The sequence below is a fragment of the Hyposmocoma kahamanoa genome, unplaced genomic scaffold (assembly GCF_003589595.1).
Source record: "Hyposmocoma kahamanoa isolate Upper Pololo Valley unplaced genomic scaffold, ASM358959v1 84, whole genome shotgun sequence".
Lineage (NCBI taxonomy): Eukaryota > Metazoa > Arthropoda > Insecta > Lepidoptera > Cosmopterigidae > Hyposmocoma > Hyposmocoma kahamanoa.
Genome location: NW_020654229.1, coordinates 4,274,916 through 4,290,341, shown reverse-complemented (window position 1 = coordinate 4,290,341; position 15,426 = coordinate 4,274,916). Strand labels below are relative to the sequence as shown.

Below are 15,426 nucleotides of genomic sequence, written 5' to 3'. Positions count from 1 at the left end.
CTTGCATGATAAATAAAATATCATTGGGTATAATAAACGAATGATTTGTATGTAATATACTGATGTATAATGTAGGTACAGACGGCAGCATGTTAAGCAACACATTGACGGATCTTGTTCCGTTGCACTTGCTTGATGTGCTGTTATCTGTATATTTTTCGTAAACATTGCAGTTATTCGTTCCTATTACTTGGGACTCTTACAGATAAACACGATACGACGTCGCATCGTGAAATAATGCCGCGTCATAGCACGACGAGACGTCGTATCGTGTTTATGTGTAAGAGCCCTAACACTTTGCTTTCTATAGGGATCCAAGTTGCGAGCCAAGCACACCTTTGTAACTGTTTCTGTGTTCTAAAGCAATAAAATATAATCATCGTATAAAAAATTATATTTTAGACCCGGGTAACAATCTCATGGCCTCTCGATGTCCAGTATCACAAGCACCGTGCACAGTGGAGAAATGTGTATCATCTGTAGCTTCTCCAGCGAATAATACTCGTGGTTTCCCGCTGTTATCTGTTAAAGGCGCCGCCAGGTCAGCGCGAAGACCTGTTAAGGTGGCGGAATAAATGGAGTCGTAGGAATAACTGCCACGGGTGTACGGGTTGCTGTACCAGGTTGACCTGTGAAATGTTCACTCATTATTTTTTTTAATACACAGAATTATATATCTATAATTATAATCTAATTAAATTCAAACTTTCAAGTGACATAATTCTACTCATAATATAACGTATTTCTTTATTAATATATGACATATATACATACTTTTTTTTTATTATTTGATAAATAACAATTTAATTAATAATTGAAACCTCGGCCTACCTCTGCTGTTGTTGTTATCCCTAATAAAGGGCTCATATGGGTAGCATTATTTTAAATTTAAGACATGTTTACCATATGAATGCAATAAATATGTATATTGAGTATTGAGTATTGAGTATTGAGTATTTGTAAAATGTGAACAACCTCACAGGACTATAATAGTAACATCATAAACAACAACTTTTTTCGACTTCTGTACTTTAATCTGTCACTATTTATAATATCATAATACTATATCGTCGGGTACAGTAAGTCAATGGGTACAGTGCGTATGGGTATGTGCGTATCCACGTACGTAGTGTCTGGTAAAAGGCTCGTATCTGTACAAAATCAAATTTTACAGGAGAGAGATTTAACGTTATTACTTTGTTATTTAAAGGCTTTCAACTTTCGTTTTTGTACAGTAAGTATTAATTTATATCGTCAATGGACTGGTAGCAAAAGATTCCCGTAAATCACGCTAATTTCTAGGCTTTCAAGGATAAGGGTGCTGGTGAAACACATGGGACTAGTCAAATTACGTCTCAGCGTGACAGGCGCAGTGTACCTCAGATCTTTGAGATTTAAAGCTTTGGGTGGCACTGCAACTGTTATGGACAGGCGTGTCGCTTACCATCAGGCGCACGACTTGTTCGTCCCATCACTTGATATTCAAAGTCAAAGATTATTTATTCCATATGTAAAATAAATTTCCACTTGAAAACGTCACATTTAAGCTACTGCTCGTTCACTACGCTGATCTCCCTGAGAAACGAGAAGAAGAACGAGCAAGAAACTCTAGGGATTGCTCTTTTCAAATAAACTTAAATGTTATGGAATACACTTTGAATCAAATTTGTGTGGATTCTGGAGCCATGCCGTCTTTCCTTTATTAATAAGGTACTAATAAGGTGAACGTACCTAATTATCCCTGTAGGTTCTGGTATTGTGATATTCCCTCCCATGAACATCTGCAGCAGTTGAACACACTTTCGTTTGACCAAGTCTTCGGGCAACAACTCCACCTGGATTTTAGTTAATTATAAATCTGTGTCAAGTTACATTTGGGAAATGACACTTTCGGATCTAAATTGAATACAATCGGGTTCCTTACAGATCCAGAAAAAAAAGTCATTTCCAATAAATTTTGTTATATGTGTATTTTGTTTGTTTTGTTATTCAAGTCACATTTGTCCCAAAATTTGCAAATTGCCCAGCGGTTTAACGACCCGACCCTCCGCCCGCTGCCCATCAGTCGCCATCGGGCGCTTGGGCGACGTCGGATATGTGTCAATTTATTAATTTAGGCCGCGCGGGTTACGGGATGCGAGAGCCTGCCCTCCACATTTCACCTTGCCTTAACAAAGCGTCGGATTAAAACTGAACCTATTAAATACTTACCATTTTAGCAACTTCGCCGCTTGTCCACAAAGTGAGTGCATTGTTCGATCCCATAGGTGTCGTTGCTCCATAAATCCTCGTAATCCAGTAATCTTCTCTACCAATCTTCCTTCTGTCCTCTCCTCTCCACAAGAACCCAAAAAATGTGACATTTTTTGGCCACCACGAATGTTGGAAAGAGATAATTATTTTATCCATCACACCGATGGACATGTTTTCTATTGCTGTTACTTTTGAAGCTGGTAACCTTGGTGAGAAGAGGGTTTTATAACTGAAAAGTGATAAAATATCGTGAATTTTAAAAATGCAGTAGCGAAGTTACAAAATTTTCAAATCCACTTCCAACATTTTGTCACGTGAATAGTGTAAGAGAGCACAAAGAAGCACGTAGTTAATATTCATGTTTAGGTGTGAGTCACAGGAACTGAGAAATCTGGAGTTGGTTTGTTTGAAAAAACAAATAAAACCAGGAAAAATAGTTTCATTTCCTATACAATGTTTATTTAAAATATCCATATAATAGACTCCACTTACAGGAATAGAATAGAATAGAAAACAACATTTGCCAGAACACAGATCTAAAATAATCTCAGTACAGAGTACTAAAAAAACCGACCTCAAAAGTACGTGGAATTACGTCTATTTGCTAAGTTTCATTGAAATATACCCTAGTTCGCCACTATACAGGACTTGATACTGGAGATAATAAAAATAAGTTCTCACTACGACACTACTAAAGTATATCGAGAGAAAAACGCCTTGAATTGGAGAAATAACAAAATCAACTAAATAATTGCTAAAAGTAATTGCTCCTAAATTAAAATTAGGCGCTATTTATAAAAATGAATCTTCATGCGTGAACAGCCCACGTGGGACCACTATGGAAATACCCCCTTTCCAACAAAAAAAGAATCATGAAAATCGGTTCACAAATACCGGAGTTATCGCGTAACATACATACAAAAAAATACAAAAAACAAAAAAAAGAACATACAGTCGAATTGAGAACCTCCTCCTTTTTTGAAGTCGGTTAAAAATCATTCCATGTATCAACATTCAAGCATTTAAGTGCCCATAGCGCAAAGCATCGAGGCCGTCAAAATGTTTTTCACCTCACTAGCTCGGAAATGCTTTCTTTCTCATTAGAAATTTGCGAGCTAGCGTGGATAAGGTTTTTGAAATTTGAACTTGACGATGGAATGTCCGAGGACCTAACTTTTTCTTTCGATGATAAATACGTTCAACTACGCGATTTGTCGTACATTACCTATTTAAGTAATATAAACTCGTTGGTCTATTTTATTCTTATTATTGTTGACATTAAATTGACATCGATAACTAATTTTGTTTACTAAAACTGATTTGTTATAGTTCAACTGTTTTTCTTTCATCTACCATTTTGCTCGCTATAGTGAAGTGAGAAGTTGTGTGTTTCGCGCGGAAGCAAAATTGTTTTGCGTCTTGTGCCTTGAAATCTTCGCTAGTTCAGGATGCTATTTTTGAACCACGAGATAATCTTCGAATCTTGCTCTACTTCACTTGCTTAGGTTTCAATACAAAGACTCGCGTCAAACAATAACTTTGCAGCCTTGGACAACAAATAACTATTGTGCGCCTGACGCTTTGTGAATAACAAACTTACATAAAGCAAATTTAGTTTAAAAGTTTTTATAAGGCTTTTTTTCACTTACGAGTTCCGACTTTGCACCTTCTTTTTTAGTGCAAGTTAAATTTCCTGAATTCGCCAACACAAATATAATAATAATCGTTTTTCACTGGTATAGATAGAGGCCACGGACCATTGCTGTTTCTTGAATTGCTAGTAAAAATTTATAACTACAAAACAACCTTACCTTTCTTTTAACACGCCTAAAGAAACTGTAATAATGACATTGTCAGCAGTAACCACAGAGCCATCTTTAGTCGTTACCGTGACTTTCTCATTAGGGTGTTCTGGCCAATATATTTGGATAACTTCAGTGTCCAATTTTATATCTAACGTTGGTAGCCCTGGGCCGTTGTTATAAGTATTCTGTAATTGCAAAAAATATAATATAAAACAATACAATATAATCTCAGTACAGAGTACTAAAAAAAACCGACCTCAAAAGTACGTGGAATTACGTCTACTTGCTAAGTTTTATTGAAATATCCCCTAGTTCGCCACTATACGGGACTTGACAGACACAGGAGATAATAAAAATCGATTCTCACTACTCAAATTATATTGAGAGAGAAAAATGCCTTGAATTGGATAATAGCAAAACCAACCATTAAAATAATTGCTCCTTATGTAAAATTTAGGCGCTATTTATAAAAATGAATCTTCATACGTGATCAGCCACCCATAAAGGTGGATGATTTTCTTCAAAATGAAATGGGACCACTATGGAGGTACTCTCTTTCCAACAAAAAAATAATTATGGAAATCGGTTCACAAATACCGGAGTTATCGCGTAACATACATGCAAAAAAAAACATACATTTGAATTGAGAACCTCCTCCTTTTTTTTAAATCGGTTAAAAACAGTACAAGACGGCGTAGTAAGGTATTAAGTACTTATTGGTACACTAGATGTCACGATGAGTAAGTAGCAGTAGAGTTCCTTGCGAAAGGGTTAGTCCAGGGTAGTACTGCCACCTTACCTATTTCTGCCGCCAAGCAGATGTCAGCATTACTGTGTTCCGGTTTTGAAGGGTAAGGGTGCTGGTGAAATTACAGGCACATGGGACTTGTCAACTTACGTCTCAGGGTAACGGGCACAATGGCAGTGCCCCTCAGATCTATGCAATTTAAGGCTCTGAGTGGCACTGTAATTGTCATGGACAGGTGTGCAGTTTACCATCAGGCGCACTACTTGTTCGTCCCGTCACTTGATGTTATAAAAAAAAAGCTATATTTGTGACTAATTTTTAAATAATTGATGGCTAAAATTGATCAAAGCTACTCTGATTTCTAGTGATAATAAAAAGAACTACTAGATGGCGCTTATTGTACAGATTTTTATGGATATAACAAGTGTTATTTTATAAATTAGTTTGTTACACACAACACCATCTATTGCCATGCATATTTGTTAAAGTTCAGAAAAAAAATTTAATTCAAGGTAAATATTTGAATAATAGTAAAGGTTCAAGAGCACGTTAAGCTTGACACTAAAGGTTTAAATTTAACTGTATGCCGCTTGCAAAAGAACGGTCCAAAGTCTAAAGTCTTCAAGTCAAGCTTGATGTGCTCTTGACTGTGCCTGCAAGAAAAAACACTAACTACTTTATATTTCAAATTCAAATTACAGGTACATGGGGCTGTCAATTTATGTTTCAAGGTGACGGGCGCAGTGGCAGTACCCATCAGATCTTTGCGATTTAAAGCTCTGAGCGGCACTGCAACTGTTATGGGCAGGCGTGTCGATTATAACCACATTTTGTAGCATGGAAAAAATATCAGCTTACCAACATAACTTCAAAAAAGGTTTTAAACCCATGCTTATGCCAACTGATGTATTGGTGACCATCTACAGGTGTATATCTGTCTCTCGAGTCCAGGTCATTCCAGTTGTTGGAAGCGCTGTGATTATTCGAGAAAAGTTCGAATAGTTCAATCAATTGATCTATTAAGTCTTCATCATTTAGAAGTTCTGGATGATTTTCTTGAATGTATTCACGTAGTCTGAAATTAAATAGAATTGTACAAAACAAATTATAATCCACTTACATCATATATTAAATCGTATAAGCACCCAAATTATTTAATAAATTACAGGATGATGTTTAAAAATGAAATTGTAGACCATTTAAAATGAAATTGCATAATTTGTTAGTTGCTGAATGCTATTAAAAATGTAAAATGTAAAATTATGTTATTAACTAAAAATTAACTGTATGTTATATTTTTTATTTCCTATTTTCTGATTAAAATGGTCCAATTGTTGTAGTACGCATATTAAATGTATATTAAATTAAAACAATAGCATAAATTTTTGAATAATAAAATTGTTCAAATTTTAATACATGTATCAAAAGTGAATTGCGTAAAATATTTGCATGACAAATTTTGGTGATATGTACGACCTAATATAATTAATACTACATTTTGCAGCGAACAAATATCTTGTATTCTTGTAAAAAAAAATATTATAGATATTACATATTACTTTCGGCCGCATCGTGCAACTACCTTTGCACTACTACATCTCAAATCGTATTATTCAAATTTTTGTATTTCTACATTATTTTTGTTAATATGCAATGACTGGTGATGCTTATATATAAGGCCCACAGATCTTATGGCCTCTCCACACTCAAGCGGGATTCACGCGCGAAGCCTTAAACTACCCGCGAAGCATGAGTGTGGATCCCGTCCGCACGTTCTTCTCGGCTTCGCCGGTTCGTTCCAGATCGTTGTCGGTATTTTGTCCCGCGACAAAGGGTTCGCGATGTAGGACGATTGTATTTGTATTTTTATTGTTATAATTTGAACGTACTTAAAGGGCCGTGCGCTTAGCGTTCCTTTTTAATAACATTTTTTTTTGTAAAAGCATAATTGTAAATCGTCAAAGCGCCAAGTAGTCCCGCAGCAACAACAACAACTTCGGCGGCCATCTTCGTCTCGTCAACCAGGCGCGAACCTCTACGAGCGTGGTACAGTGGCAGACCTTTTGTGATTTAAAGCTCTGAGTGACATTGCAACTGCTATAGACGGCCGTGTCGCTTGCCACCAGGCGCGCGACTTGTTCGTCCCGTCATTGTTACTTGGTAGTATAAAAAAAGTAGTATAACGTACTTTCTTACTGCATAATGCCCGAAGGGCTCTGATTTATGAGGCACGTCCTCCATCAAGTCCATTCCTTTTGCCAATATTTCATTTACTATAGCTTGGAATTCCTTGTTAGGCAATTGTCCGTCAGAACGAAATACGTTTAGCTCGGCGCTTTGAAGCCCCATTGGGATCTTAATTTGGAGAGCAACATCGTATACTCGGTTTGACGATTCTCCGTGTATCCTGAAATTGTTTAAAAAAATTGTTCAACTTTGTAAATAAACCGATGTCTCCAATGAACACTATGACAATTTAATGTTTTTTTTTTGTCATTTCCTGTTTTTCATGTTTTCATTTAATTTTGTAAAAAAAAAATGACGAAACAAAATAAAAACAGAGATGACCAAAATATTAGGTTGATGAAATGTTCATTGGAAGTATCGAATCCGGATCTAAAATATTTTGGAAATTATTTTTTCAGATCTTTATTCATTTATTTTTTCGTGATACCCAGTAACGGGAAGAACAACTCATGCGCCTGGTGGTTGCAGTTCCAGTGACAAGTTCCGTGTGCCTGTAATTTCGGTTTATTCCCAATTGTCACCAATGGCTTTGTTCCCACTGGCGACAAATGGGAAAAAAAACTCCCATATGTTACCAGCAGCTTGATTTGATTGCCTCTCCCGATCGGAAACTGCGTTTTTTCCGAGTCGAAGAGCATAATTGCGATTCACAACTGGCCGGTCGGAAACTTTTGACATTTCAAACCGGAACAATATTGATTTAACTCACAAATTAGAAAGATATATCTTCTCGCTCGGAAACCCATCTGATTTCGAGACTCGGATGGGCTACCCGATAGGATCGATTGCGATATGAATTAAAATCAACATGCAGGTGGTGACAAACGGGATAAAAAGATCTGTTGTTGCCACTGGCGACTAATGGAAATTAAGATATCCCGGTAGTTGCCAATGGTAAAAAATAAATAGAATAAAAAATCCCAATTAATGTTTCTTTATTGCCGCCATCGAAAGGGAAAAAAATAATGAAATTAGATAAGTAGATTTAAACATTTTGCATTTTTTTTTATTTTAACTGCTGTTTCATATATATAGTGATGATGTGATTATTTTAACACTGATTATCTCGTCACGAAGAGGGATTCTTTATTAGGTTTGCATATAATTATTAACACAACGATCGGACACTTAGAAAAGATTCGAACCGACGTCTCCTAGCAAACCATGCCAGACGTTATGCCAACTAAGCCACGGAACGAACCAGAGGACCTCACGAAATTTCTGTGCTTGTTGTCGGATCTTTGTATTAGGTTTTCAACGACTTTTTAACCGTAGCGCAATCTATGAGAAATCTTGAGAGTATTTCGTCCTCCACTTAGATACCTTTACGGCTACCAGCTCTGGTATTATTTAATTGTATGTTAACAATCAAATCTTGAAGTAAAAATTTCAAACTCACCACTCCGCCCCCACCTCCACCACCCCATTTCCAAAAAGCACTGTGTTGACCCTACCCCCGACTCTTCCCTGCGCTTCTATACCCAACACTACTCTCCCCGCTTTCGCTAGTGTTGTAGCTGCTGTCACACCGGCGGCTCCCAGACCGATCACTATAGTCTCGTAATGAGATCGAGCCATGCTTTGGAAAGAAACAATATAATAAACATTATAGTATGAATCACAATAAGATGTCTAAAATGTAGGGGAAATACATCGAGTATGATGGGGAAATACGAACAAAATGACATATACGGTCTAAATGATATAGTTGGCATAATTTGAAATTGGTGGACTCTAGCACGCAACTGACAACTGCATCATATGACCCAAGTGACTTTTACTAGCCTGCCAAAACGTGAACTCACCCCTTAGAGCATGGAAAAAACTCACCCCTCTCATCCTTGCCAGGGTCGTCGCTGAAGACAGAGGTTTTATACGTTACGAGTTTTTTCTTTACGACAAGTGTTTCTATATAAATGATAAGTTTTTCGCTAATGTACCTATTGTTGTTGCATTTATTTTATCTCGCAATATTTTGTTAATGCCCTCAAATAAGATTAAAAAAAAAAATGGAGTGTTAATTTTTTAATTTCCTTTTTTAAAACCGTTGTATGGACAAAACGATATATTTACACAACGGACACAATGACATAGGTCTGCCAATTTATCCTTAAGCGCACATTAAAGAAGTTCAACGTAATTAACTTAATTTATTCGTTATAATTTTTATCTTCAGCCCCAAAAGGACATTTCACAAGGGAAATGTAAACCAAAGACTCGGCAGATCTCTTTTCTTTTAACTGCTACTCGTAATATAAGGGAAATTCATGACAAATTAAATCGAAAAATGAGCCCAAAGTGCCCCCAGCAAAGAAGAGACTGAACGTCACCACAAAGTTGTTTGAAGATGACACCAAAGAAGAAAATGTTCGTAGCAAAAGTCGAGTTAACGAAGAGGACTGTCTGATCTTTTTTCTTTTTTCTCGATCTAAGCCCAGAAAAGACTGGTTACGATGATGCTTAAATTGCTCGCTTTGGGCTCACGCTTCTTGCTCTAGGAACATCAGCGTTCCTAGAAAAAACAAAGCGTTTTATTTGTAAACTTTGTCAATAATTGTATAGTTTTCACGTGTTTGTCATTTTGTCCACATACTATTTGAGAGATTTCAGTTAAACTACGAATTTTTTTCTGTTGTTTTTATTCTATAAATGTTTATTACTTTCAGTAAATAATGAACCAAAAACTATTGGTGTAAAATATGACTGTGCTGTGTATTACTACTACAGATTTATGACTAAAAATAAAATCCTATGTCATTTTGTACGTATTTCCCCTAAAAGAGAGGGACCGGGCAAAAGTTGAAATGGTAGTTTCCTATTTGTAACGTTAATAAACGTTTTGAACTCTTTTTAAACTGTAATCAGATAAAACTTAGAACAATTCATATATTGCATTAGATATGTTTACTATACTTCGTCTAATATATAAAATATAAGAAAATACTATGTTTAAGATCGAAAATAATTTTATGACTTTGGTAACATAATCGGGACCAAACTGTCGCCAACTTTTGTTAGAAACTTTTAGTAAATAAGTTAACTGCTGTAATTTTCTGGTATAGTAAATTTTAAAAAATCTAAAACATTTTTTGTCCGCCATTTTGTCGTGCCGTAGGTGTCATTCGTGCTTCGTTTCTCGAGCTCGAATGAGAATTTTTGTTAAAGCTTTTGTTTATTTATTGGTGACAATTAAAAATTGAAGAAAGTGATTCCAATTTCGTTAAAAAATAGAGGGTTTAGCAGACCCGCATTTACACTTTGACAATGACATTTCATGACATTCCTTTGTTTACATTTGGACATCTAATTATGGTTCGTATATAGACAACGTCACATAGGTACGTTGTTCCGATCCCAAAGTGACTAAATCACTTGTGTTACAGAAGTTGGAAACAACGACGGTATCACAAAACACCCAGACCCGAGACAATATTGAAAACTTAGTTTCTATATTGACCCGGCCGGGGTTCGAACCAGGAACATCGGAGATAGCGACACCATGAAGACCCTTGACCAGTCCACTGAGGTTATCAAATAATATCAATATTTTGGCAACAACACTAAATTACTTTATACTATACACCAACAACTAGTAACAACTAAATTATAAACCCACAACTAATAAATATAATTCCTATGTGACTAAATTGTACAAAGGAATTCCAATTCTTATTATCTTTCGAAATAATATAGAATGTGAAATTCATATTATAATTATAAATTTTTCATTAAAAAAAGTCGACCTCAAAATTTTGTAGAATTACTTAATTAATTGAAAAGTTAATTGAAAAGGCGCATGTGACGTTTTTACAAAAATTTTGCTGAGTATACTTAGCCGTGATCAGTAAAAAACCGAAGCCGATTTACAGTTTGATTTTGATTGCCTCTCCCGCTCGGAAGCTGCGTCTCTTCCGAGTCGAGGCGCCTAATTGCGATTCACAAATGGCCGATGGGAAACTTTTGACATTTCAAACCGGAACAATGGTTGATTTAAATCATAAATTAGAAAGATATAAGTAGTAGGAATCAGGTTCATCTTCTCGCTCGGAAACCCATCTGATTTCGAGACTATACGATCGCATCGATCCCGATATTAATCAAAATCAGCATGATGACACCTTTTTTTCTAAGTGAATGAGTTAAGAGAGAAAGCAGATGTTTTCTTTATTTCATTTTTCTAAATATTATTTTCTCAGTTTGTTTTATCACAAGCGCCCTTTCAACTAAAGGTGGCAATACTTTCCAGAAAAAGAATCTTTGAAATCGGTTCATAAATATTGGAGAATAATCGCCATAATCGCGTGACCGCGTGACACGTGAGGTAACCACCTATCAGTAGCCCGAAATGACATTTTCCAGAAATAACGTTTGCTAGAATTTTCATAACCGCGAAAGTAATTATGAGAATAAAATGTTTTTTCTTTTAAACCTAACCGAACCTAATCGTGTCTTTGCGATTAACATCCAACATGTCCTGAAAGAACAACGGTTTCTTTATAATTCGGTTTTCGGTGTAATGAAACTTCGAACAAACGTTATTTCGGAAGAAAAAAATTCGAGTTAGTAATAGGTTGCCTGGCGAAACAAAATAATCACGAAAATAATCTCAGTACAGAGAACTGAAAAACCAACCTGAACAGTTCTTCATCCCTTAGTTTGCCACCCTTAGGGATGAAATCTTCAAATTTAAATGGGACCTCTACTGAGGCACTCACTTTCCAACAAAAAAAGAACCACCAAAATCGGGTCACAAATGCACAAAAAAATACAGTCGAAATGAAAATCCTTCTTTTTCTTGAAATCGTGAATTTGTGGCGTCACACTCCGAGGCAGAACCACTCTAAGCTCCAATATTTTAATAAGATAATAAGATTTTTATAAAATTATAGTCCTATTTAAAAAAATATCTATAATATCTTCTACTTCTTCTAGTTTCGTCGTCAACTTTCATTCAATGTGGTTGTGCTCCGGAGCATTCTCCCCGGCAGAACCACCAATAAATGTTTATTACTACACATAGTAAGCAAATATACAGCATGAAATAATTCTATAACAATTCTATTGACCTAGCACCCTAAGTCCTCAATCTATTTTGAATGTACGAACCCAAACGACGCCTCGAACAACCGATTTCGATGATTCTTTTTTTGTTGGAAAAAGGGTACCTCAGTAGTAGTTTTATTTAAATTTGAAGAATATATTCCACCTTTAAGGGTGGTAAATTAGGAATGAATCCGGTTTATTAAGGCTCATGTCATGGCTTGTGTTGCAGCGGAACGAAGTGGAATGGAAACACCAATTTCACCTCGCGCTGAGCGAGAAAGCGCTCTTGTATCTTGAATTAGTGTTGAGTTAATTACTCATACATGAGGCAACTCGTTTGTACACTCGCTTGGTTAGTTTGTCACAACACCTCATGTCATATAAATGGCCCACCTCACACCTCATCTCATGTCACAGCCTCACTCATGTCACACTGGTTCGAATTCAACAAAACAATGCAACAATGATTAATCCTACACTTTCCACTTTTTAACTGATTTTACATCATATGATCATACTACCATATTACTAAATAAAATTAGCCATCAACAACAATTATTGACACCATCAAGTTATGGAAATGTGCTTAATATACCCTGTCTGTTGAGTCGCCGCCCTATACATTATCTTAACACTACCTCGCCTCATTTTTTCAAATGAGGTACTCTCTCAAACTCATTTTAATTTCATGTCCTACCCAACACTAGCTGAAATGTTCGAGCATTCCCGCGAATGTTCGAGCATATCAGCAACCGCGCCTTGAGGCTGTAGTAGGGTAAACGGGGCACGGTTGAAACAAAGGACGGTTGAAACAGAGCAAATATCTTTCGAACCATACATATGAGAAAAGGTGAGGGGTCCAAGAGGCGAAAGAAGCGGACAACATGTCCCAACACGAATCACATTATTATATTGCTCAACACACGTTGCAATTGTTTATAGGAAGCCCTACTGTGTTTTGAAATTATTATTGAAGTCTGACTATTGAATTTATTTTTGTGTTTGAAATGAAGCATGTAGAATAGGGTAGTATGATTAGTTTTAATGTGTCATTATTGCCACCCAAACTAGAAACGGCTTTGTACCTATAAGAGAGGTTGGGAACGGTTGAAACATTTTTTGTAGGTACGGTTGAAACAACAAATTTATTTAATTTTCTTGTTTTCTAGATGCCTTCGAAAGACTTCGAGTGCCCAATTCGACATAACGAGGTATAAAGATGCCTTCGAGGAAGTAAAGGCATGGGATTCGTTGCATGTGGCAGAGAAGCATGGAGTGAACCAATGTTCGCTCCTAAGATATATAAAAGCGAGGTGCATCTGGCATCTGGCGTCAGATAGACCAAATCCCGAAAATATAACAGAGCCAGAGGCTGTTCCTATAAGGAATACTGGCACATCTGATGATGAAACTACTCCACTATCGCCTTTTCTCTTAATTAATTAATGAATCACCAGTAGAGACGGTGGCTCAACTGGCTATCAATATTCGAAAGTGTTCACCAGTCCCGAGAACTGAACAGGAAAACTTTATTTGAAGGTCCGGAAACTTTGAATACACCATCTAGACTTAATAGCAGCAGTATTCATCAAACTTCGCCTAAACTCTTCTACACGTGCTCAAGCACCTTCTTCTTCTTCACCAAATTCCTTCTGGCACTCCTTTTGTATTTACGCCGAAGTATGTACGACCATTACCGAAAGCTCCCCGGAAAAAAGCAAACAGAAGGCTGGAAACCAGCAAGTCTACAATTCACACGGATACTCCAGAGAAATAAGAGATAAGAAAGGACATATAAAAGAGACAGACAGAGGGACAGAGACATGTAAGCAGATTGAAACCGACACAAGCAAAGCAAATTAGGAAAGATTGATGGAGAAAAAAGTGCTTAATAGAAATACCACAAAAGGGAAAACACCAATACACAACAGGAATGGAATCATCAGAAGAGAACGTGGTACTGCCTTGTTGTTTGTTTGCGTTTTCAAAGACCAAACCCGGAGAAAAATGGATACAATGCATGAATTGTAAACTGTGTCTTATACGACTGATTACAAATCTTTTAAGTTGTGTGAAATGGCTGACTAAAACATAGTTAATTTTATAGTATAATACATTAGAGACGGTCAAACGGCGCTACAATAATCAATAAACGTGAAATAATATTATACTTTGTATTATTTACTTGCGTTTAAATCGTCCCCACTCACTGTTTCAATCGACTCTGGTATGGGGACGGTCGAAACAAATTGGCCTTTTTGTTTTTGATGTTGTACTAAAAATAACACATCGGGTGCTAAATTATCACTGTCCATTGATAGATAGAAACACGCACTTGTATTTAATATAACTTCATCAACGATCGGCTCATAAATTGACAATACTACGGACGATACAAGCGAAATTGTTTGAACCGTACCCGGTCTACCCTAGTTTGTCGACGCTTGACGTCACACTGCGCCTGTTTTCGCGAGAATTCGCCAGGCGACAATAAAGTTCATTATGCTATGTAGGTATGTACAATATCGTTCTAAAAATTCGCTTCCATTCCGGTCTGCTGCAACATAAATTGAACCTAAATTTCACCATTTTCCGCCAACCGATTTCAATAAAACAACCAACAGACCCGCAAACTTTTGACGTCAGTTTTTTATCACTATAGTTACTAATTTAAATAACTTGTTTTTTAAATACATTCGATTTTAAATAGTTGCGTTTATGGAAACGATTGTTACACAATGGTAAGTAACAGTAGCAAAAACCTAAAAACACTTTACAATTATAATAATGTATGTAATAGTACAGCTTACCTTTACAAATACACTCACTGTAAGTTACTATGTGGACAATGTTGATAATGAAAATGTTATCTTGACCCGGTCAGTATCAATACGTTTTATAGATAAGCTTAGATAGATCATCGATAATTTAGCAGGCGGGTCTTCAATGCGTTTACATCGATTTAAAAATATCTGAAATTCTATTTGTATCTTCAGTACGATAATAAAGTTTATGTCACAGGAACTGAATGTGTATTTCTATCGCCGTGTTTCGGCGATGCTACCTTGTCACAGACACAAGAATAAACCAGCTATAGAAAGAACACGTCATTTATTTAATACATGCTAACAATGCGCGTTGATACTAGTTAGTTAATACACTAGTATCAAAAAAATATATTGTTTCATAATCGATGAATAACGAATTACTTCCCGTGAACTTACAGATATCTAAACAATTTCCTACCTGCCAAATATTTTTTTTATCACACTTGCTCGTAAATAGTATGATTGCATGGTGGCTAACTTGACTATAATGCCCCAAATAAAA

General features: G+C 36.2%; 1 protein-coding gene across 2 annotated transcripts; it reads right to left on the bottom strand.

The window, feature by feature from the left end:
- Positions 1-315: 315 nt before the first annotated feature.
- LOC113234514 (spermine oxidase-like) lies at positions 316-15,034 on the bottom strand. Of its 2 annotated transcripts, none has more exons than XM_026469855.1 (8): positions 14,907-15,034; positions 8,453-8,632; positions 6,995-7,213; positions 5,665-5,881; positions 4,065-4,243; positions 2,212-2,482; positions 1,732-1,835; positions 316-629 (listed from the first exon to the last, which is right to left on the bottom strand). In XM_026469855.1, exons 2-8 carry the CDS (start codon positions 8,629-8,631, stop codon positions 392-394), a joined length of 1,407 nt encoding a protein of 468 aa, XP_026325640.1. In that variant the 5' UTR covers position 8,632; positions 14,907-15,034; the 3' UTR covers positions 316-391. The 2 variants fall into 2 exon arrangements, with proteins under 2 accessions (XP_026325640.1, XP_026325641.1); XM_026469856.1 differs by lacking the exon at positions 316-629 and adding an exon at positions 1,521-1,575.
- Between the last annotated feature and the right edge of the window lie 392 nt (positions 15,035-15,426).